The sequence below is a fragment of the Xenopus laevis genome, chromosome 4S (genome assembly GCF_017654675.1).
Source record: "Xenopus laevis strain J_2021 chromosome 4S, Xenopus_laevis_v10.1, whole genome shotgun sequence".
Classification (NCBI taxonomy): domain Eukaryota; kingdom Metazoa; phylum Chordata; class Amphibia; order Anura; family Pipidae; genus Xenopus; species Xenopus laevis.
The window spans coordinates 11,047,243-11,071,722 of NC_054378.1; the positions used below are offsets into that span (position 1 = coordinate 11,047,243).

General features: G+C 39.8%; 1 protein-coding gene across 1 annotated transcript in view; it reads left to right on the forward strand.

The window, feature by feature from the left end:
• The first annotated feature begins 17,157 nt into the window (after nucleotides 1–17,157).
• The window catches only part of spon1.S (spondin 1, extracellular matrix protein S homeolog), a 175,761-nt gene continuing 168,438 nt past the window's right edge, over nucleotides 17,158–24,480 (forward strand). Inside the window, exon 1 of the mRNA XM_018260154.2 lies at nucleotides 17,158–17,753. Within this exon, the coding sequence (XP_018115643.1) occupies nucleotides 17,528–17,753 (226 nt within the window). The 5' untranslated portion in view covers nucleotides 17,158–17,527. The remainder of the gene's footprint in view (nucleotides 17,754–24,480) is intronic.

The following is a 24,480-nucleotide window of genomic DNA, read 5'->3' on the forward strand; positions in this document are numbered from 1 at the left end:
TTAGCATAAAAAATGGACGCCGGTGTCAAAAACGAGACCCCAACGCCGTTTCACGAATTTTGCAAATTTTTTGGCGAAGCAAAATAGCGCAAATTTGCCCATCACTAGCGATGGGTGTGAAGCAGTCGCTGGTGACAATTCAGTAGATTTAGTAAATCTGCCCCTTCGTTTTTCATAAAGGTTTGTGGTGCCCTCAGTTGAAATCCTACTGGGGTAATGATCTCCTCTCTGAGCATATACATACACAATAAGAGATGAGTTGCCTACAATAATGGTTCTATGTAGGCGCCAGGATAGAAACCAAGCAAGATGGATATGTTATACCCAAAGCCTAGTAGTATTGTTCTGGCAGGATGAGATTTTCAATCAGTAAAAAAGTGTTCTCTTGTTTTATCTTGACCTGGGACCAAGGCCAGAACTAGAAGTAAGCATCAGAGGCCTAGGATGAAACTGGGAAGAGGGTGTGATTGTGTTAGGGCCTTAGGAATATGTCTCTGGGATTTGGTGGGGAGCGAGCACACAGACTAGTTTTGGTGGTGGGCTGGAGAATGGGTCAGCAGTAGAATGAGTGTCCTTGCCTTGTCCTGACTATAACTGGGACTTATCAGTTATTCATTTCACGTTTATACTATTAGGGAAGGAAAGAGTGCCATTCACACGTTCCTTTTTATTTCTTTATATTTGAAAGTCTTCAAAAACAAAAGAAACAATTCTTCAGTTCAGTAGCAAATTTATATTATAGGGAAGTCACGGAAAAGGAGAATAGTGCAAGGTATCAATTAAAATGTTCAAGAAACAAAAGAACATCTGCTGTAGAACAATCCCGTTAGCTAAATACAATAGAATACACAAATCCAGAATAGAATGTTGTAGGAGAAAGGAACACTTATTTAGGTATAAGAAAAAAAAGGAATGAACCTGTGGCTGTTTCTTCCAAAATCAGGTATGCATACTCTATGGGGTTATTTATCAAAGTCCAAATTTATCTCAATATTTTCTGCTACAAACTCCGATCACATCTGCTCGGGTTTTTTAAACGTATTTATTACATTATTACATTTTCCAGAAAATCCAATTTTCACGTTTTTTTCAGATTCTTCATCCGATTTTCATGATTTTTTCTGATTTTTCACCCGAAAACTCTGATTTTTGCCAGAAAACTTTTGGGGTATTGCCAAAGTCATGGGGACTTCTTCCATATGCAACATTGACAGGTCTGAGATGCCGGATTTTCTGATTCGGACTTTTCCATTTTAATAAATGAAAAAAAATTCGTGATTTTTTAAAAGTCCGATTTTATATTAAAAAATCACGAATTTTTTGTGATTTTTGCATGCGGAGTTTAGTAAATAACCCCCTATGTGTTGGCGTGGGGGAAGGAGAGAGATATGTTCCACCAGTTATCTATGGAACATACCAATAAATAAGCCATTGCTGGCATCAAGCAGCTGAATCATTTAATTGGAAACTCTAATGCTCAGTCCATAGACTGGATTTCATTTCCGAGCTCCTCTTCAAAAATCAGTGGGAATCTCATGAGATAATACAGAACGTGAGATCAGTTTTACTCAGGTAATATAATCAAATCCCTTGTCAATCAATTTCTTGCTTGACACAGAAAATACTGAGCCAAGTTCCTCTCATCTGCCACTTAAATGCAGCCAGGCGGCCGAGTGAGACAATTTAGTATGTGCCGGAACAATACAAAATACTGTATTGTAAGACATTTACTTTCAAAGGGAAGGCTACAGGTCGGAGTTAAATAATGTTTACTTTGATATCTGAAAGTATAAGCAGAATATGTAACTGGAGTATTTCAGAGAATGATCATGGATGATCAAACGTTCTAAACTTGTGAACATGAAAAAGTTGCTCTAGTTTTATAACACACAACAACCAATCAGATGTTTTGTTCTTTCTGCAAGTCCACTAGACTGTCATGCCTGCTAGAAGACCAGAATGTTCTTTTGCCTTTTTGACCCACTGGTTCCCAGGCGTGATACCTCTGGTCACATCATGAAGTCACCATGCATGTTAATAAGCCAAAACATCCTGGAGAAAGTAATGATACTGGTGGTTCTCCGTGCCTTTTTGCATTGGTCCTTGCCAAGGTGGCTTCTGATTATATTTTTTTGCTCAAGCTCTTTACTCTCTGGTTTTTGACCTCAGCCAACTGCCCAAACCATTTACTGTCCTTGACTTATTTTCAGGGTTATTTCCCCAAAGTGAAACATGGCATATTCGCTCATCAGTAGAACTGAGTAATTATCTTCCCTGCAGATTCTATGTGAGATGTAAAAAACATTAAAATACAGCTCCAAACTCACTGCCCACATTAATAGGAACATGCTCCTCAAACAAATGACACTACTGTGGTCAGGTCTCCTCCGGGTGCAATCCAACAAGGTTACTTGAATCACTGTATTGAAGAGAAATGCAGCAACTTCCTGGTCTCCTGGTCCCATGAAAAGTATTATTTACTGATATACATTATAAAAAATGCACCTGCTACTGACATTTTTTGGGCATCCCTACCCTCATCAGTGATCCCTAAGCTTAGCTTCTCAACAGTGACCCAGAGCACACTGAGCATGTGCAGTGCCACTGACACTCAAATGATGGTTTTACAAGACCAGACGATATGGAGCTGCTAATGACAGCTTTGAGGCCATTATTGTTATAGGACTGCTGAATCGCAGGGTTGGTCCATTAAGTTCAGAGTATAAAATACAGCATTTCTAGCCAGATTCCTTTTAAAACTTTAGTTCTTTTTAAAGTGGTGATCATCAGGAGAGAGAAACTGGGTCATGTCACCAATCTGAAGTTAGGAAGGAATATGTTTCTTGCGACTTCAAGCAAAGCTGAGAATTATTTCTTAACGGATTTCACTTTTCTTCAGGATCAACAGAAAGTAGGTCTGGAATGGATCAAAACATCTCGGTACAAAGAATATTGTATTATTTTCAAAAACTGTCATCTAAAATACATGCCTCAAAAGATATATTAAACCCGGAGGGCATCTATGGCTCCGGAACACCCAATAAAATTAATAAATCACATAATGCTTTCACCTTTGGCATGTCCACAATCCACTATTTATGACCAGTGCTCCTCCAGCACAAATGATTCAAGGAGGCTGCAACCAAGATGGTTCATGGAACACGGTCTAAAGAGTCTTTCGAATGGAAGTAATGTGTTAATTTACTTAGGGGTCATTTAAGGCCACAAGTGCAGACTGCAAACTGCAATTTTGGGAACAATTGCCATATTCATATTTTTTACCCATAATTCCAGCATAGTTGCAGTAGCCAGTGGGGGTTGCTCCTGACCCAACTGCAGCAGAAGCATCAAAATTTGTTCAGTTGCACTGAAAGTCCAGCTGGCATCACTTCTGCTGCTCGCCAGCAAAAGAACGTATGTACCCGATTCTTTAGGTGCAAGATCACTACATCTATTGACACAGGCAGCTGTGAAAACCCTGGTAGCTGCCACCATCTTTGAAGTGGCAGTAGCGCTCGGTTTTCACTGATAATTGGTCCACTGCTCTCCATTTGGAGCAGAAGACTGGACAGACAGACTGGTGCCAAACATGACACTACAGAACGGCAAAACACAGCTTTCGATGAAAGAACAATGCATCAAAAAGAACCAAATGGAAGAGATTGTGTATGTAATGATTGTGGGGAAATTTGTGCAACCCTCTTGTGTCCTGATAAATGGTGAGCAACTGCCCCTATTGACTGGGAAACCCTGAAGGTCCTGAAGATCCACGGTTCCCAAAGAGGGTTATAGCAGTGGGCACACCAGACCTGCTGGCAGTGATTTGTATGCAAGCAACATTTTGATTATGTGCTTTGGAAGTGACATAACTTACATATGCTGAATTATTGATAAAAAAACATGGCAATTTTTTTCTTGAAATTGCACACTACACTTGCCTTTGTTAATGACCCCAATGAGTATAAACTTTCCTTAGGCTAGTCAAGGATAAAATGAGCAGTCTGGTTTCATCAAGACATTGTTCTGTGTTAAGGTGGCCATACACGGAGAGAGCCGCTCATTTGGCGATGTCGCCAAACGAGCAGATCTCTCTCCGATATGCCCACCTTGAGGTGGGCAATATCGGGCTGATCCGATCGTGGGCCCTAGGGCCCAACGATCGGATCCTAACGAATGGGAACGGGGGTCGGATTGCGGGACTGCATCAACGATCCGATCAAGATCTGGCCGACTTTCGGGGAAGCCCGTCGGGGGGCCCCATACACGGGCCAATAAGCTGCCGACTTGGTCTGTTGACAGCTTTTATCGGCCCGTGTATGGCCACCATTAGTTAGGGGATAGTCACAGACAAAAAGAACATTATCATATATTAGATTTTCTGATCGATGGACATGACGTGTAAAAGGGCATGGGGAGGAGAGCAGAAAGTTAGTAGCTTAGGAGTAATAGAGTTGACTGTGCCACTGAGTGATGCTCAGGTTTAATCAACATCTATGATATTCGTTTGCACATTAAGCACATTGGTCATTAGCCAGGGACATGGAAGATCAGCTGAGAACATCTTCCACCACCACTTCTGTTGAGTGTCACAAAATTATCAGCAAAATACATTTTTGCATTTGACATCAAAGAGTGATCAGTATCAATGTATTATTAAACTCAACTATATATAAAGTGTCCAAATTAGAACAAACATTAGAGTAAATGTTCTCTATCCATTCACTGTAGTCCTAGGAACATTCTTTTCCCGAAAATGATCTGCCAGTGCCTTCTAGTTCTGCAGACATTGTGTTCCTGTACCTGTTTTTTTGGAACTCAATTTCTCCTCCAGCCAGATCTCACTAGAAATATATTCGCACTCCTACTTCAGTTGCTTATATAGGAATAAGATTAAGGCACATCATATGGTGCAGAAATCAGCGCTCTGTCTATCTGAGGAATGCAAGAATTCTGCTTTGTGTTTGGTTCCTGCTATCAGTTAGTGGGATAGATAATTAAGAAGGGGCCTGGGTTTTACCAAAAGAAAAAAAAAAACTTTGCACGGATAAAATCTAGGATTCTTCCACTTTTATACAGTAAACAGGTCCAATGTTTCTGAGCTAGGACATGTGTCCAATGCTAAGACTGCTCCTAGCCTAACCCTTCCATTCACAGCAAGTGGTTTGCAGAGCCTGATGGCCACATTTCAACCAACACCTGGATGTATTAGTACTATAGTATTAAGCAGGTCAGGCCAACATACCACATTCCCTTCATTGGGCCAACTAGATATTTGGCAGTTATGGGAAAAGTCAGGTTTGGACATTCAGGACCTCGATCATGTGGGCCAACAAATACAGTAGACCACATTTGGTTGGCAGTGCAATCAGGGACATTGGCTGATATGTTCCCTGTCCAGCTGGGTTTTAACACATCTCATTTAATTGAAATACATTTAGAGTATCCTTTAGACTCCATATATGGGCCAGTGGGTTACATGTTTGGGCTACCCATACTGAACACAGCATAATGCTCTATACTGTAACTATAATTCAATGTGAAGAATAACTATAAGTAGTTATGTGGTATAAACAACCCAAAGAATCCGTATAAATATAAATTTTGCTTTGTTCTATTTCTGTGTCAGGTGGACTTGTCCAAGGCAGCCAAGATGCATCTCTCAGAATTAGCATTGATTTCTTGTAACTGAAAACACAGTGTATTCATATGTAAAAAAGTGCATAAAAATATAATGGAAATATAGAATAATAGATAATTGCATTATAAAAACTGACCTCTGAATAGAGAGTGGATGCACAATATTAGGTTGATCTTTCTGATGGATACGTAGAAGAATTTACTATGCATTTGCAATGGAAAAGGATGGAGACACCGTCTGGGTTACACAGAGATCAGATTTTATTCCCAAAATCTCTTTGGCATGGCTGGGGTGGCTTATCTCCTTAGGTCTCACACTGTGCAAAAGCATCTCTCCGATATGAATCAAGTGCCGCACACTGTGCTCTTGAGGACCGGGGAAGCTGACTGCCACCTTGTGGTGGCCTTTTATGTGCATGTTCTCAAACATGACAAGAAATCAAAAAGAATCCCTTCCCTTCAAAATGTCGTATACTCTATACAACCTCTAGACAACCATTGGGAAAGATTCAAATGAAAAAGTGCAATTATATCTTTTTTTATATATCTTTTTAATCACTTCTTGTTCTGCTCCATGGATCAGCAATTATTTGTTTCTTTCTTCCCCCAAGGATTAAAACATTCAAGAAATATTCACCGTGTGCCTTATAAAGGAAAACAATACACTTGCAACATGCCCTCATTGCTCCGCTACAGTATTACATATTTCCTAGATTCCTCCACTTTTTAAAGGAAGACCGCAGATGAAGAAGCTGTTGATGCAACAAGGGTTTTTTGCAAAAGTCATAAACATTTAGATGCACATTTTTATTCCTTCTCAGAAGCGAGTTTGGAATCCGTCTGCTGGTTTTCATTTGCTGCGGGAACAGTCCTTTGTAGAATTGTAAACATCATGATGTCTTCTACTGTGTTATGCACTGCACACTTAGCACCCATGGTCCTTGGTCAATGGGAATTTCCAGACCAGAGAAGGTGACATATACACTGAAGAGGCTATCATTTTGGTGCCATACATGGACCAACTGGACCAACCGATTCTACAGGCAATTGGCCTCAGTGTGGAAAGCTTTGCGGTTGGCAGGTCACCACAGGTGGTCATTATATGTACAGAACTGTACAGAAAGAAAAATAAAATGATCCTAGAACTGAACCTTGGAGAACACCAACTATAAAGTGCATAAGGTTTGATAAGAACAACTAGAAATACATTATAAGATTCATTTGATAGATAGTGGGTGGTTCTTAAAAAAATAAAGTTGAATATAGCATTACGTACTACGGGATCAATAGCTACAGCGTGTTATTAGTGATGGCAGTAGCGTTCATATCCATGCCAATTGAAAATGCTAAAGCAACAAGCATTTCTCTCCAATTGAACCATCTCCATTAATAATTGTAAACAAAGTACTTTCTTCCCAGGCACCAAAATTATTTATTGATGTACACAATTTCTCCCTGTAAATATAAAAACTGTTTCTTTCAAGCAGCCCTTGTATCTATTGCTGCTTGTTCTGCTGTGTTCAGTCATTTATGTGATGGCTAGACAAAGACTTAAAGGCATTGGTGTCAACGAAGTACATCAACCTCTGTAATGTGATCAATAAGGATAAGCGGAATGGAAAAAGAAGGAACCTGAACCTTTCATTAACCTTCATTTACAAACCAACGCAAAGATCAATAACCATTTCTTCTGGCCAGGGAAGACTGTGGCATCAGAGAAGGCTGGGAGAATCTTGAGCAAAAAGTTGAAGACTACTCTTGAAGAGTCCCCTGAACTTCAGAGGTCCAGCTAAAATACTCAAGTCCATAATTCAAAAACTATATTCATTCCGCCTTTGGTGAGTCCTCATTATGGTTCCAGGCTAAACAAGGCCTGTAATAGTTAAGAAATTCAAATAAGTCACACAGAATACGGAAAACCAGAAGCTTGCGTCTTTATTGGACACTGTTTTTATAATTAATATAGAAAATGAAAATTTGACGTATTTATTTTTATATTTATGTAGGTTCTTTTCACTTGGAATTCACTGCATACAGGTTATTATTGTGATTATTAATAAAATATGTGGTTTTGTGTTTATCGTATTGTATGTTTGCACAGGGAATTTCATTCAGTAGTTTCTTCACACAATAACCATAATGAGATGCTGTTTTGCTGTCATAGATAATAGAGCAACCCAAACACTGATGAGCCCCAATAGAGTAAAACAGATACTGGAGGGTGGGTAATTGTGATGCTTGCCAGGGATACACAGCCCAGGGCTCTACAGCTGTTGCTCATCTAAAACTCATCTCATCATATCAGTCAACCACATTGGGAGTAGCACTTGAAGAACACCTGGAGAGATGTGCAATGCCCATCATTAACTAATGCAATTTGCTCATGGCTGTGCTTGTAGAATCCAGGCAAAAAGAAGTCAGCAGGGATCTTTGTGAATAGATGAAAACGAAATAGGTTTATTACAAGCCTTCCCATTTGCATATCTCCACCCACACAAGATATTTGTTGTGAAAGCATAGAGAATTTCTGTATGATATGCGTTTTATGACATTATGATATATAAAGGTTATCAAACATTAATGAACCCAAAAAGACTCTATGCAATGTTATGTTTCATGATTTTCTTTCAACTAAAGTATGACCACCATTCACATATATTTTACCAACATTTTCCCAAAGAAAAATTCCAAAGTGAAAAGTCAATATTTTGAACTTGGAAAAGCAAGTGCTACACAATCCAGTATTTTATGAGTTACAAGGCCAAGGGGAAAGTTTACAATGAGTATGTAGGTACATAAAAGGCAAAGACAACCCTTCTGTATCTTGTGGTGCTCATAGTATGTTGTTGAGTGATGTCCACCTACCCTGCCAAGAATTTAAGTCCCATTTATGAACTCAGGGTGCAAAGTGCAATTTCATACTTAAATTGCAATTTTGTTACCCATAATTGCCTATAACAGTGTGTTGCCCCCCCCCATAATTCCAGAGAAACTATCTGTACTCTGAGTTGCGGCCTACACAAGGGCACCTGATGTGTCAACTGTCAACAAAAATTAGGTCCTAACATTTTCAGGGTGTGCCACTTATTGAACACATGTTCAAAATGTTGTTTCCATCTGATTTACTGGGCATGGGAACTATGGAGGTACCACTAGATCCAGGATGGAGGCAGCGGGTTCCACAGCATAAATGGGAGCATTTGTGTACCATTCATCAGCAGGGAAGATCCTGGCCCCTCCGCCACCTGAGGTAGCTTGCTGTGGCTGCCGCCCCCCTCCCACATGCACTCAGAATGGGTCAGAATGCTAGCGCATAGAGCCGAATTTCCGGTTTTAAAACTGGAAATTTGGTGGAATGGACTGGGTGTAATGGAAATGGGTGGAATGGACTGTAAGGGGCTGATTCACTAAGGGTCGAATATCGAGGGTTAATTAACCCTCGATATTCGACTAGGAATTAAAATCCTTCGACTTCGAATATCGAAGTCGAAGGATTTAGCGCAAATACTGCGATCGTACGATCGAAGGATTATTCCTTCGATCGAACGATTAAATCCTTCGAATTGAACGATTCGAAGGATTTTAATCCAACGATCGAAGGAATATCCTTCGATCAAAAAAACTTAGGAAAGCCTGTGGAGACCTTCCCCATAGGCTAACATTGACTTCGGTAGCTTTTAGCTGCCGAACTAGGGGGTCGAAGTTTTTTTTAAAGAGACAGTACTTCGACTATCGAATGGTCGAATAGTCGAACGATTTTTACTTTGTATCCTTCGATTCAAAGTCGTAGTAGTAGTCGAAGGTCGAAGAAGCCCAAAAAAAACTTCGAAATTTAACGTTTTTTAACTTCGAATCCTTCACTCGAATTTAGTGAATCGGCCCCTAAGGGTGACATGTAAGAACATAACCTGCACCTGTTGACTCTGAGGATCTCTCAAGCTACCACCATACTGAACCTGGCAGTAGTTTCATGGTTTCCAGAGAGAAGCTTGTCAATAGGTACCTTGTAAAGAATGCAAAACAATGTTTTGAATGTGCTCTGGAAGTGATGCAACCTCGACTCTCAACATTCTGGATGCAACTTGCATTTGCTTCAAAATGCAACTGCACATTTCTTTTTATCCTTCTATCATTTTGATACACCAGACTCAAATGCAGTAGATTGGAGCATGGCCACAATAACACTGGAATCATGGGGAAAACCCTGCATTATTGGTAAAAATATTTGGTTAGATTAGATTTTAAAGTACCTGGAGTTATGCAAGGCAGTTGCCCTTTTATTGTACATTGTACATTTTGTACATCTCCCACCCCTTGAAATTCCATCGATAAAGACACAAAACAGAGCAGGTGACTGTAGCGCTATATAACCTCATATTTTATTATCAGGGATATACAGGTTGACACAGCACTTTTAGGACAATTTCCAGCAACCGGAATGATTTGAAATTGTCATCATAGGCTCAAACTCACGATGGGTTGACCTTGCTAAAGGTTTCTCTAATCTTGCTGGATGAACATGTTTATGCTTTGCACAGCTGGTCCCCTGCTCATTAAGTTTCTTCTAATCATATTTTTCTACTTAAATCTAGAGTCAAGCCCCGTATGACAATAAGAAGAATTACATGTCAGAAGTATGAAACGGCTAGATCCATCAGGATATTTTTAGTCGGGGGATGAAACATCCATATACATCTATATCTCTAACCCGGGCCAACAACAAATCAAGCTCAGCAATTATACTGCGTGTGTTCTGTAACCAACCTCTCAACAGAGATGCAGCAATCACTCACAACTCTTGCATCCTCGCTCCTGTTACCATTGTTATGCAACATGGTTGACTGTCACAGAGATATCTAAGTGAGAAGGTTCAGGCTCGGTTTGACAGATTGGGGAGATTTGTTCCAGAAAAAATGCAAATATATCAACTCAAACAGAACGAAGGAATTAAATATAGCAATTGCCTTTCTCTGCGTGCAAGCTGGATGTGCAAGAATTGGTTTCTTAATAGAGTAACCATATACATATAATGTGTACACATGGCCAGTCAATCAGATACTGTGTCTGATTGGCTGAGTTCTGGCCACTTTTAGATGTGGGGTTGAGTTCTTGGTGTTTTGTGTTGAATTGTGTTTGAATTATGCTTTGAATACAAAGCTGGCCATGCATTTGCACATGTTGAGCCAAATCAGACTAATACAATTATTGGCCCAAGATAATGAACAGTCATAATAAAGGAGTCCTCAGCAGATTCATTTTTTCTGACCTGCCATACACTGTCCAATAAGCTGCCTGGAGGGCCAAGTTAGCAGCTTATACTGGCCTGTATACACCCATTGCGCCAATAGCCTTAATGGACTTAATTAACTTTAACCTTAAAGAAGATAAGAGTCTTGGCACTCACCAGTTAACTACCCAGGGTCAGTGCATTTTTTGATGAAGAGGTGCACTTGCACTGGGTACAAGGTAAGCAACTAGACTTATTAGGAGGGGTTGCCTAACAACGTGGCACCCCTCATCAAATTTACCTTTATTTCTCCTTTCCCTTATTTCAATGTACATTGTACTTATCATAGGAAGAGCAGCTGTGCAGATATAGTAACAGCCAACTGCAGTTGCCCTTCCAACAAGATAATTTATGAAAATTTGAAAACGCTTCTTCTCTGAAGAACTTCTCTGACAACTGTCTAATTACTGAGTTCAGATGCTACCGATCTCTAAAGGTTGGGAAATACTGAAATGGGGTCTGGATAATAAGCTTTAGTTTATGTGGGGAAAGTTATTTTCTATTTCTTATACCCCTATATCTTCTTCCTGTCTGCCAGATGTCCCATCTTGCCCTGTGGTTGATCAGAACAACTATACTTTCATAAGTCTGGAGACAAAGTCATTGGGATTCCCAGCATCTTGTGGGGAAAAAAGTAGTGAACAACATGCATTGTGCTGTGCACTTACGGTCAGTAGCACATATTTTCCATTAATTGGAAATTAATGGAGTCACATAAATATATATTCTAGTACCCTTATTCACAGCAGCCAAAGGCTGGTATGAAGAGCATGACCCCTGCTCTTCAGGAGCCATGTTCTTCAAACCTGCACCTTAGCGAAAGTTTTACATGCCCATTAGGTATCTGTGCAATTCTTCTCAAGATATCAGTCTGGCAAGCCATCCAGAAGATGCCATACACTGGCCAATGCAGGCGGTCAAGCAGTTTTATTGGCCCATTTATGGTCATCTCATAAAAGATATCATGCTAGGCTTGCATAGAGTGGCTTATCAGAGCACTATAAGTTTTACTGGTGCACCCAGACCCAACTGAACATGAGCCAAAAAAAAAATCACATTGTGCCTTTTATTACTTCCCAATTAGAATGATCACAATATCATTTCGTTTTTGGGTTTTACTGGTGGACCCAGACCCTACTGAACATGAGTCACGAAAAATTCACATTGTGCTTTTTGTTACTTCCCAATTAGAATAATCACAATATCATTTAGTATTTAATACATCTAATACTGTATAGGAGAAGGTGGCACCTTATTATCATTTTCTTGATGGACTCCTTCTGCACACTAGGCACTGCACAACATTCTATGTTCCAGCACCTGGATCAACTAGCAGTTAGGCAGGTTAAAATAGTTAAAAGGTTGAACTTGATGGGCGTGTGCCTTTTTTCAACCTAACTTACTATGTTACTATGTTACTATGTTACCTCACCATGAATAAATGCCAACTCTGAAGCACCACAGAAGAACTCAAGTAGGCCTTTAGAATTAACAGCCATTCAGAAAGACAAGTGACAGTGCAAAGCTGCACTTGCTAATCTCAATGAACCAGGGCTTTCTACCAACTAATTATGAAGGCCGGCAGGCAAATGTGATTTTAATTGTGCCAACCTCCCTGACATTAGCCAGATCCTCCAAATTGTTTAATTCAGCAAGAAAGGCTGTGATAATCAAGCATTGTATTCTAAACACGTTACTGCCAAAAGGATAATTACATACCCCTTAAAAACAGGGGAAACCTCCTAAGATTTGAGGTTGGACAAAGGAGCAGCCAACAATGGGTCCTCTGTTTGGGATATTAAACTACTGTTGGGGGTCAGTGCTGCACCATACCAGGCTGATGGGATTAAATCCCCTTTCAACTCTCTGTTCGGAATGTAGTCGATATTTCTAGTAGCAAAAACTTCTGCTGAAGTCTAAAGCCCCTTTTGTAGACTCAAGGGGTCATTTAAAGCATTGCGTATATTGTTGGCGCTATATAAATAAATGATGATGATGATGATTTATGAGTTTGGAATTGTAGAGTTTTTAACCCACAATGCAGCATTTCCCCCATATTTGCAGCACCCTTGTGTCCTCAAAAATTCGATGCACCTGATTGTGGGTAGTGCATGCCATTGGATGCAATTTAGCGCCTAATTTATGTGTCTAGTTTTTTTAGGTTAACCAATGGGAGATTTCAAAATACAGGGGGCTGCCTTGTCCTTTATGTCAGCCTTTGTGCAATTCCTTGGTAACATCTCATTTTCAATGTACAGCACATCGAGCATAATCCTCTATATTATCCACCTCCCCCAAAGCAAAGCCAGTTGTTGCATTAGAAAAAACACTCTTCATCCATGCCATCTGCAGGTTATTACATGCTCAGAACATGATTATATATGGGCTACAGATAGTGATGGGCGAATTTGCGTGAATTTGCGCGTAACTGCACCATTTTTTTTACGCTGGTGTCCATTTTTTTACACCGGCGAAATTTCGCCAGTGAATTTTCGCCCATTTAATTGCCTAGTGGCAAATCGTGCAAATTCTCTGCGAATTCGCAGAGCATTTTTAACACCAATATCATGTGAAGTGGTCACATTCGCTACGTCCGCTTATGTTCTTCACTATGTCTGTTCCCTGTGCCGATAAATCATGGTGAACACACACATTAATGGCCAGAACAAATGGCACAAACACAATTGTTTATAAAGCCTACTCTGTTTCCAACACCCCCTGGTGAAAGTGAATTTATTCATTGTAAGAGCGTCTCCTCCATTCATCAGGCTTTCAGCTTGAGAACGGGCTGTCAGGAAACGGTTAAGAGGAAGTAGAGAATCAATTAACTTTTAAATTAATCTTTGGCGTATACAGATCCAAGGCACAGAACTCCGAGGAACTCAAGCGTTTATGTCTAAAGCCTCGCAAGGGAATAGCGGCAAGAATCTCTCTACATACAAAGCTCAGAACAAAGATGAATTGTACCCAAATGTATCCGATAACAAATACTTTTATGGCAGGGACTAGATCTAGTTTAATTCTCTGTGTTTAATACAGAGCCCCACACTTGAATAACAGGCACAACAATAATAAAGCCACCTACGAAATTTCCTTCATGTATTCGTGATCTCTAAGTGTGCTGGGAAATGGCCAAGTCAGTATGGATTTTGTTTTGTTTATACATGAATTGCTTTGCCTGAGGTTGGGTAATTTAGACTGATATGCTAATTCCTTAATCTGAGTACCAGAAACAAATGTAAGTCCCAAAGCAGTATATTTATGCCTTTTAGAATAAAGTGACTTAAAGGGAAACTGCAACCCAAACTTTTTATTGTGCGTAATGAGAGAAACCGTCATTGCAGGAAACTTTCCAATAGACATTCATTAAAAAACGCCAATGGTTTGAAAGTTATTTGTAAATGTAATTGCTATTGAAAGCAGGATCTGTCTGGCTGTTTAATTGTCTGTGCGAGTCGCTCCCGAAACAATGTTGCAAAAGCAGCTGGAGGAGAACTGCCTTCTGTTACATTGTATCAAGTCTCACACGGAGAGCAGAAAGGGACAGACAGATACTGATGTTAATAGTAATTACATTTACAAATCACCTTAAAACCATGGGAAATTTTTAATGAATGTGTATTGGAAAGCTGCTCAGAATGAGATTTTCATTGACTCTACAAGAAAAGATTTTTGGGTTTGCGTCCCCCTTTAAGTCCTGAACAGATGGTAAAAATATACATTTCCTGTTCTGCTTTTCTCTTTTTCTTAATGTCTTAGCGTGCTATCTACTGATCGATCGACTAGATTGTCTGTGTAATGACTATCTCATCTGTTCCCACATTCTTAAAGAGACATACAGTAGATAACACTCTTAAAGAGACATATCCACATGGGTAAGGGTGCAAAAGACAAAGTGAATGAATAACAGCTGCTTTACGCCATGGATAGAAGTAATGTGTTTTAAAGGTCAAAATTGTGTCGCTAATATATTAAAAACATATTTGGCACCATTTTCAATTATTCCTTTTACTAAGGATGAAAATTATCATGGCAACAGAAAAACAAATAATCAGCTTGATTTGGAGATTTGTGATTTTTTTTTAAATGAAAAAAAAAAATAGAAATACAGAGGGCTCCATTGTGATATATAAATAGAATACCTATTACAAAATATAAAGATATTAAAACTCATCTTAGATTTCTATGACCATATAAGGGCAATGACAGATGGTAATTTTGTGCAATTTCCCTTGATTGCTGTTTTGAATGCCTTGGTTTTAATAAGGTGCAAGTATTTTCAGGTGCTTTGTCCTAGATTTCCTACAGGTGACAAAGTGTGATGTCTGGCACAGCCCTATAGTCCTTTAATATGGATCATGGACAGGGTCAGACTGGGCATATGGGGGCCCACCGGTTCCAAACCTCTGGGGCCCCTCTGTGCAGGTGCAAACTCCGTCCCCCGCACGCATGCGCAAATTGTATTTTTGGGTGCCCGACAGATCAGAGGAGGGGATCTGGGCCGGCAGCCAGGGCCCACCGGGTTTTTTCCCGGTATTCCCCTGGCCCAGTCCGACCCTGGTCATGGACCTCCGAGGTCCAAGTCCATGTAATATCTTATATTCTGCAATAGGAGTATTATTCTTTATATAAAACACACATCACTAACCACTGATTAAATCTGATGACATCACTAAGCACTGTTTATAAGGATATCATTTATGGTATAACTATGGATCTTGGATCTATGATATATATATATATATATATATATATATATATATATATATGGATATATATGATATGTGTTGTTGTGTGTGCAATCGATTATCCAGAATACTTAAGACCAGGTTTTTTGTATAAGGTGTTTCTTTTCTTATTTGGATCTTCATACTTTCTATAAAAAAAAACAAAACAAAAAACACGAAAGGAACAGTAACACCAAAAAATAAAAGTGTTTCAAAGGAATGACAATATAGTTTACTGTTGGCCTGCACTGGTAAAACTGGGGTGTTTGCTTTAGAAATAAAACTATAGTTTATATAAACAAGCTGCTGTGTAGCCATGGGGGCAGCCATTCAAGTACAGGATACACAGTAGATAACAGATAAGTTCTACTATAGTTTATATAAACAAGCTGCTGTGTAGCCATGGGGACAGTCATTCAAGCACAGGATACACAGTAGATAACAGATAAGTACTACTATAGTTTATATAAACAAGCTGCTGTGTAGCCATGGGGGCAGCCATTCAAGCACAGGATACACAGTAGATAACAGATAAGTACTACTATAGTTTATATAAACAAGCTGCTGTGTAGCCATGGGGGCAGCCATTCAAGCACAGGATACACAGTAGATAACAGATAAGTACTACTATAGTTTATATAAACAAGCTGCTGTGTAGCCATGGGGGCAGCCATTCAAGCACAGGATACACAGTAGATAACAGATAAGTACTACTATAGTTTATATAAACAAGCTGCTGTGTAGCCATGGGGGCAGCCATTCAAGCACAGTATACACAGTAGCCTATTGGGTTTATTTAATGTTTACAAAAGGTATGAAGATTCAGATAATGGAAAGCCCCAAGAAAATGTAAAATCAGGGAAATGTATGATGCAGAATATATAGGTAGGGCCACAAAACAACAATGTAAAATGAGGGGAAACTTAAAATCAGGGGATGTAAAATGGGGGTTCTACTGTAATATATGTTTAAAATGGACTCTATGGATGCTATCTCACCATTAATATATATATATTGTCCATTTTGAAACCGGCACTCTCGTCAATGATGGTTAAATATGCTTGGTTGCAGTATCAAATATATATATATATACTCGTTTCTTTCAGAAAGATCAGCACTCACAGGTCTTATAAGATTCAAAGACTTTTTTATCGCATGGGGAGCACTGGAAAAAATTAGTATATATATATATATATATATATATATATGGGTTCCCCTTGACAGCTAAGAAAACAGTGTGCAGCATGTATACGCTAATTTCTAATCCACCTTGCAGCATGTTGATGTCATAGGTAGCAGTGTCTGTGCCCTGTTACATCATTATGCCCTGGTGAATAAGGCACATCTCTAAGCCACCCTCACAACCATTGAAATCATCCTAAATAGTTAACATCCCATTCGCTCACTCAGCTTACGTTCGTGTGAATTTAGTCACATCCATTGCCCTGAATGCCTAGAGATAATAATATTCCGCTGGTTAAAACTGCCGAGTATGAAAGTGTCAGTATCAGCCAGAGGGGAATGTTTCCTAACTGTACATATGTGCAGCAACTATAGACTGAGGGAGGAATGCGCATGATTAATTCCTAGTCTGTCAGCCCAGAGCTTTGTTGGATGTCAGGGAGACAGCAGAGTCCTCCCCAGTGCTCTGCTATTTCACCAAACCCTGTGAATTGAACTGGGGAAAGTAAACATTACAGAGCTGCTAATCACAGGCTGGGAAAGAAAACAGCACTTCACTTCAGGATCTGCCCAGGATCAGACCTTCTCTTTCTTTCTTCCCTGCATTCCCAGCAGCTGCTTCCCACTGGATATTCCTTTTCCATTTTATTATATATATATATTTATGTTTGAAAATCCTTTTTCTTAATTGGAAATGGGACTGATTTTCCAGCCTCTGTTCTGGCAGTTTGTGGCAACGACTTACGCTTTAATGGTGCTTGGCTTTCTGGACGAAACAGTAGAAAAAGCTATAAAATCAGAGGGATATTGTAGCCGGATTCTGAGAGCGCAAGGAGGCACAAGGAAAGAAGGTTATCATGAATTTAGCCTGAGAGTGGAAGGGGATCCGGACTTCTACAAACCAGGAAACACTTACAGAGGTGAGTGATACGGGGAGGTAGAGTGACGACTTGAGTTTGTCATCTGCAAATTTTTTTAAAATCATTAAATTTTCTGTAGCCAATCTTAAAGCGTAAGTGTGGTTTAGAGGAACCTTGGGAGACCAGGGATGTGTTAATAAGCTTCCAGCTGCTGCAGAACCTCTTGACCAAGGGATACTTTTAAGCTCATGTGCATAAAAGAAGAGTCAGAAGATCCAGTTTAATTGTGTTAATAGTAATAAGCTACCAACTGCAGCAGAACCTCTTGAGTAAGGGATACTTTTAAGCTGCAAGAAAAGGAGAATGGAGCAATCTGACTTTAAAGAGGTTCCGCAGCACATGCTTACTAATGAGCTTCTAGCTGCTGCAGAACCTCTTTCCTAAGAGATGCTGCTAAGCTCATGTTCAAGAAAAGGAGAGCTGAGAGATATGGGTTTTTAAAGACATTCTGCAGCACTTGCTAGCTAATAAGCTTCGAGCTGCTGCAGAACCTCTTGCCTAAGAGATGCAGCTAAACTCATGTTCAAGAAAAGGAGAGCTGAGAGATCAGGTTTTCAAAAAGGTTCTGCATCGTGTTTGCTAATTGATTAATCAATCCAGTTGCTGCAGAACCTCTTGACTAAGTTGAAAGATCCAGTTTTATTTTGCTAATAAGCTTCCAGCTGCTGCAGAACCTCTTGACTCAGGGATACTTTTATGTTCATGTGCAAGAAAAGAAGAGTTGAAAGATCCAGTTTTATTTTGCTAATAAGCTTCCAGCTGCTGCAGAACCTCTTGACTAAGTTGAAAGATGCCGTTTTATTTTGCTAATAAGCTTACAGCTGCTGCAGAACCTCTTGACTAAGGGAAACTTTATGCTCATGTGCAGGAAAAGGAGAGTTGAAAGATCCTGTTTTATTTTGCTAATAAGCTTCCAGCTGCTGCAGAACCTCTTGGCTAAGGGATACTTTTAAACTCACGTGCAAGAAAAGAAGAGTTGAAAGATCCAGTCTTATTTTGCTAATAAGCTTCCAGCTGCCGCAGAACCTCTTGACTAAGGGATACTTTAAGCTCATGTGCAAGAAAAGGAGAGTTGAAAGATCCTGTTTTATTTTACTGATAAGCTTCCAGCTGCTGCAGAACTTCTTGTCTAAGAAAAGGAGAACTGATAGATTGAGTTTTTGTTTGCTATTAAGGTTCCAGCTGCTGCAGAATCTCTTGCCTAAGAGATACTTCTAAGCTCATGTGCAAAAAATGTACAGTTGAGAGATCTAGTCTCAATAAGGTTCTGCAGCCCATGTTTGCTAATAGGCTTCCAGCTGTTGCAGAATCTCTTGACTAAAAGAAACTACTTAGCTTGTGCAAAAGAAAAGGCAATCTGAGAAACTCTGGTTTCAAAGATGTTCTGCAGAAGGTGGTGTCAGTCCAGTTACACATGGTTATTACATATATATATGTTTAATATACATTTCTTGGTAGCTGTAGACATTTATACAACATAGTTGATTCAAGGCAGAGACAATATAGACCAAATCGGGTTAAATATACTTATTCAATCATTTAGAAATTAACAAGATGTATTCAAAGCCAACCGCCAAGGAAAAAAATGATTCATTTGGGAAGGGAAAGCTTGGCGATGTGCAGGTCAGATTTGGATGATAAGTGCAAGCTAACTGCTTCTTCTGAGCAAACTATATATTTCCATTCTGACAAGTCCAGGCAGAGGATGCTATTGGAGGACAAGTTATACGTGTAGGAAACGTGTTCGTATCTGCTACAGTTTGCATCTGTAGACTGAGTTTTCTCAATAACCTCCAAAGCCAAATGAAGGAGGTGATCCAGATACTGAATTAGTTGTTGGAGCTTATAAGCAGCATTAGTACAATACATATAGCTAGAACTTGCTCTAATTCATTCAGTAAGTGGTGCTCTGTTGGGTACACCTGCTGCATGTAGAAAAGTATCAGTCACTCACACAACAATGCAATGTGCAAAAACTTGTGCCATAATGGTGGCACTGGGGTTATCACTGCTTCCTCCCAACCCTCTTGGGATAAGTTCCAGCCAGATTGCTACATGCATGGAGTCGATATGGTCTTCCATTGTTGATGTGGGTTCCTCAGAGTGCTCTTTCACCCCATTCCAAAAAGCATATTGGTAAGGTACATACCTTCTGACTTACCTTCAATGTGACTATAGTGAGTGTAAACCTCTGCTAAGGACATAGGACTGTACTTTTCACTGGGTGTGGAACTAATGAGGATAATTACATTTTACCAGTGATGTCTCAGCTAGGGATGCACCGAATCCAGGATTCGGATTTGGTCGAATCCTTCTGCCTGGGCAAACCGAATCCTAATTTGCATATGCAAATTAGGTGCAGGGAGGGAAATTGCGCAACTTTTTGTCACAAAACAAGGAAGTAAAAAATGTTTTTCCCTTCCCATCCCTAATTTGCATATGCAAATTAGGATTTGGTATTCAGCCAAATCTTTCGCGAAGGATTCGGGGGTTCAGCCAAATCCAAAATAGTGGATTTGGTGCATCCCTACTCTCAGCAGAATGTGTTGCTACTATAGAAAGGGGGATTTTGACTTAATATGTTCCTTATTTCCCTATACCACACTTAATGGGCTCTGATCTGACCTGAGTAAGTTCTGAGATGCAACCCACCTGCTGATTGAAGTATTACCCTATCAGAGGCCCACTGTAGAATATGAGATCTGCCTAGCCTATAGGAGGCGATATTCAGTGGTTTCACACATGTAATAATTACCCGGGACCCCACGGGTGGCTCTACAATTGGTGCAACTGTGGTCTTCAACCCTCTTTGAGAGCTCATTGATCCCTAAAAACTAGAGATATTATAGTACTTATCTTTTAAATACCCATCATCCCACACCAGCACAGGAATCTTTAGCATCAAACTGTGACGGCTCCTGTAAATGAGGAGTGTGAGTGTGTGTAAATGAGGAAAATGTTTGCAGATGAATAAATGGGTGGGCGACTCGATGTGCTCTTCAAACCTGAAATGACTTGACTGTAGGTTTGGCAACTTTTATCCATGATCTGAGACTAGTGATGGGTAGTGATGGGCGAATAAATTCACAAAACTCCCGTGAAAATTCGATGGTATCAGAAAAGTCGCTCGCATCAAAACCACACACGTCAATACTATTCGGACGCCCATTGACTTTAATGCTGGTGTCAACATTCATCAAAACTGACGCGGGCGTCACAATTCGAGTTTTTCACATTTTTGCTGTTACGGGAATTTTGCAGGAAAGTTACACATTTTTCAGCAAAGCGAAATGGGAGAAATTCACCAGGTGCAAATTCCCGCATTTCACCGCCAGTCAAAAAATTTTGGCTGCGCGTCAGAAAAGTTGCTCTCGTCAAAACCGTTGTGAATCAACACTATTCAGATGCCCATTGACTTTAAGGCCAACAACAAAATTGAAGCAGGTATCAATTTTCGAGTTTTGCAAATTTTTCACCGTATTGTGAATTTAGCGGGAAATTCGCAAATTTTTCAACGAAACGGAAGAAATTTGCCCATCACTATCTGAGACCCATATCTTTCAATTGTTCTTACTTTATATCTTCATATAAAACCCCAACACTTACATTCACTTGCCTTTTCCCTTTCCCCTAGATTCTTTTAGTCTTAGTGCCTTGACAGACACATGTGTAGCCTTGGAAGGAAACTGGGAAATTCACTTGTCAGGCTGGGAGATGTCACTTACACAGAGAAAGGCTGGAGTAGTTACATTGTTGGTTTTGCAGTAACCTCTAAATTCCTCAACCATATAGAGACCTTGTACGGTCAAGAGAAGGTTATTTCAAGAAATCTTATTTCTGCTGGGTGGAGCGATCTCTGGACTTAACATCTGCTTAGATCTTTTCTAAAATAAACATCTGAGAAATGTATATAAAAAAGGCGCTCTTATGTCCATGAAGCCTTATCCTGCTTTACAGATAAAAAAGTCTTATTTTAAAGGGATACTGTCATCGGAAAACATGTTTTTTTCAAAACGCATCAGTTAATAGTGCTACTCCAGCAGAATTCTGCACTGAAATCCATTTCTCAAAAGAGCAAACAGATTTTTTTATATTCAATTTTGAAATCTGACATGGGGCTAGACATTTTGTCAATTTCCCAGCTGCCCCTGGTCATGTGACTTGTGCCTGCACTTTAGGAGAGAAATGCTTTCTGGCAGGCTGCTTTTTTTCCTTCTCAATGTAACTGAATGTGTCTCAGTGGGACCTGGGTTTTTACTATTGAGTGTTGTTCTTAGATCTACCAGGCAGTTGTTATCTTGTGTTAGGGAGCTGCTATCTGGTTACCTTCCCATTGTTCTTTTGTTTGGCTGCTGGGGGGGGAGGCATGGAGGTGATATCACTCCAACTTGCAGTACAGCATTAAAGAGTTATTGAAGTTTATCAGAGCACAAGTCACATGATTTGGGGCAGCCGGGAAATTGACAATATGTCTAGCCCCACGTCAGATTTCAAAATTGAATATAAAAAAATCTGTTTGCTCTTTTGAGAAATGGATTTCAGTGCAGAATTCTGCTGGAGCAGCACTATTAACTGATTCATTTTGAAAAAAAATTTTTCCCATGACAGTATCCCTTTAATGACTTGAAATTCCAAAATACTTTGTTTGATTTCTTTCACCATGTAAGTTCCAGAATGCTTTTGGGGGTTAAGTGCTCTTCTAAACATCACAATGTCATTATGTAACTGCTCAACGAGACAATACGTGTGACTCATAAATAAACAAGGATCCTTATTTATTTTTAATGATGTACACGATTGATTTAAGTCATAATTAATACTCAATAAATCTCAATTATTTTTCTCCTGAATTCTTTATGGCTTTGAGATAAATCTGAACTGCACGCTCCCCAAGGTTTTATCACTTGTTAATGTTTAAAGAATTTATGAGAAGCCAACAGCAGTTGGTGCCAAGAGAATACTCCCCATCTCATTTAAAGAGTTAAACATTGGCCTCAGTCTGCTAAATACCTGAAGGTATACGACAAGGAAGAAATTAATTGGAGAAGCACCCAGGGCTGTCAGTGGATTCATCTACCAGCCTTGGGACTCTGATACTCAACCTCCAGCCTTTAATGCAAGAGAGAGAGATAAGATATAGGATGGCACTTTCAATTTGATTAAAAAAAAAAAAAGATAACTTCTTCTGTCCAGTGTGGTCCATGGAGAAACTTAAAACAGTGGGATGGAAACAGCTGTTGGCCTTTCCTCTCCGGTGGCACAAAACAGTTTTGATGAATTTCACCAATATATTTGTTGAACGGAAAATCATAAAGCAGATGATAATGTCTAGCAGAGGCCAGGAGCAAGATTTCAATTTTCAGCATTAGCACCTCTAGAGCCAGCCTGTGATATATATATATATTAGATCTCCCTCACACTTTCAGTTTTGAGTAGTGTCGGACTGGGATGCCAGGGGCCCACCACAAAGCCTTAGACCTTGGGCCAACCAGAATACCTACAACCTTGAGCCCACCAGAAAACCTTAGACAGTGGACCTTTCCAAACTATTATTCCTCCTCTACTCACTCAACCTCTTTATTCTCATAGTCTTTTATATATATTTACAATATTCTCCCAATATTAAGCATTTTCCCCATAAAGAAATAGGGAATGACCACGTAATAGGCCAAATGTTTAGAAACAAGAGGGCCCACTAACACTTGGGCCCACCAGGAGTTTTCCTGGTATCCCGGTGGGCCAGTCCGACACTGGTTTTGAGGAGCTTGGAACTTCTAGAATAAATGCTACTTAAACCCTTAAAAGGAAAGAAAGATAGTGAAACCTTGGGGTTGAATCGTTAAAAGAGATAGTTTACCTTTGAGTTAACTTTTAATATATTATAGAATACCCTATTCCTAGAAACTTTGCAATTGGTTGTCATTATTTATTTTTTGTTATAGTTTTTATATTATTTGCATTTCTCTTCTGCCTCTTGCCAGCTGCCTCTGACCCCAGCAGCCAAAAACGATTGTTCCGTGAGGCTACAATTTTATTGTTACCTTATATGCATACCTTATATTACTTACTTGCCTATGTAGGCCCTCCACTATTCCTATTCCCATCTCTCATTCAAACAACTGCCTGGTTCCTAGGGCATATACGATCCTAACAACCAGATAGCTGCTAAAATACCAAAATAATAATAATAATAATAATAAATGAAGACCAGTTGCAAATAATCTCAGAATATCAATGTCTACATCATATTACAAGTTTATTTAAAGGTGAATTACCCCTTCAACTTTCCTCCAGAGCATTGACATATTTCCCATGTTCCCAGGAATCCTTTCTGAACCACCCATAGACAGGTGCATGAACATTACAGAGCTGCCCTCTGAGCTTACTGTATTGTGCACATGCCCCTACTAGGAAGTGGGGAAATATGGTGGCATTTCACTGTGAGGGAAAGGACACTGTAGCCACAGAGCCGGGCAACCACACAATGGCGCTCAAGGCAAGCCTGCCTCATTGTCCCCTCCCCCCACTCACTAACTCCTCCATTAGTCTTTCTTCATCTTCAGCCACCTATATGTGCCACCATACCAGCTCCCTGCTTTTTAATCCTGATCCCGGTGTTAGAAGAGATGGCAGAGGTATTTGGTCTTAGCATACCCCACTGTTGCACCAAAGGCATGTACCTCTTCTGCCTGCCCCTAGTACCAGCCTTTTTAAAGAGAAGGTGACA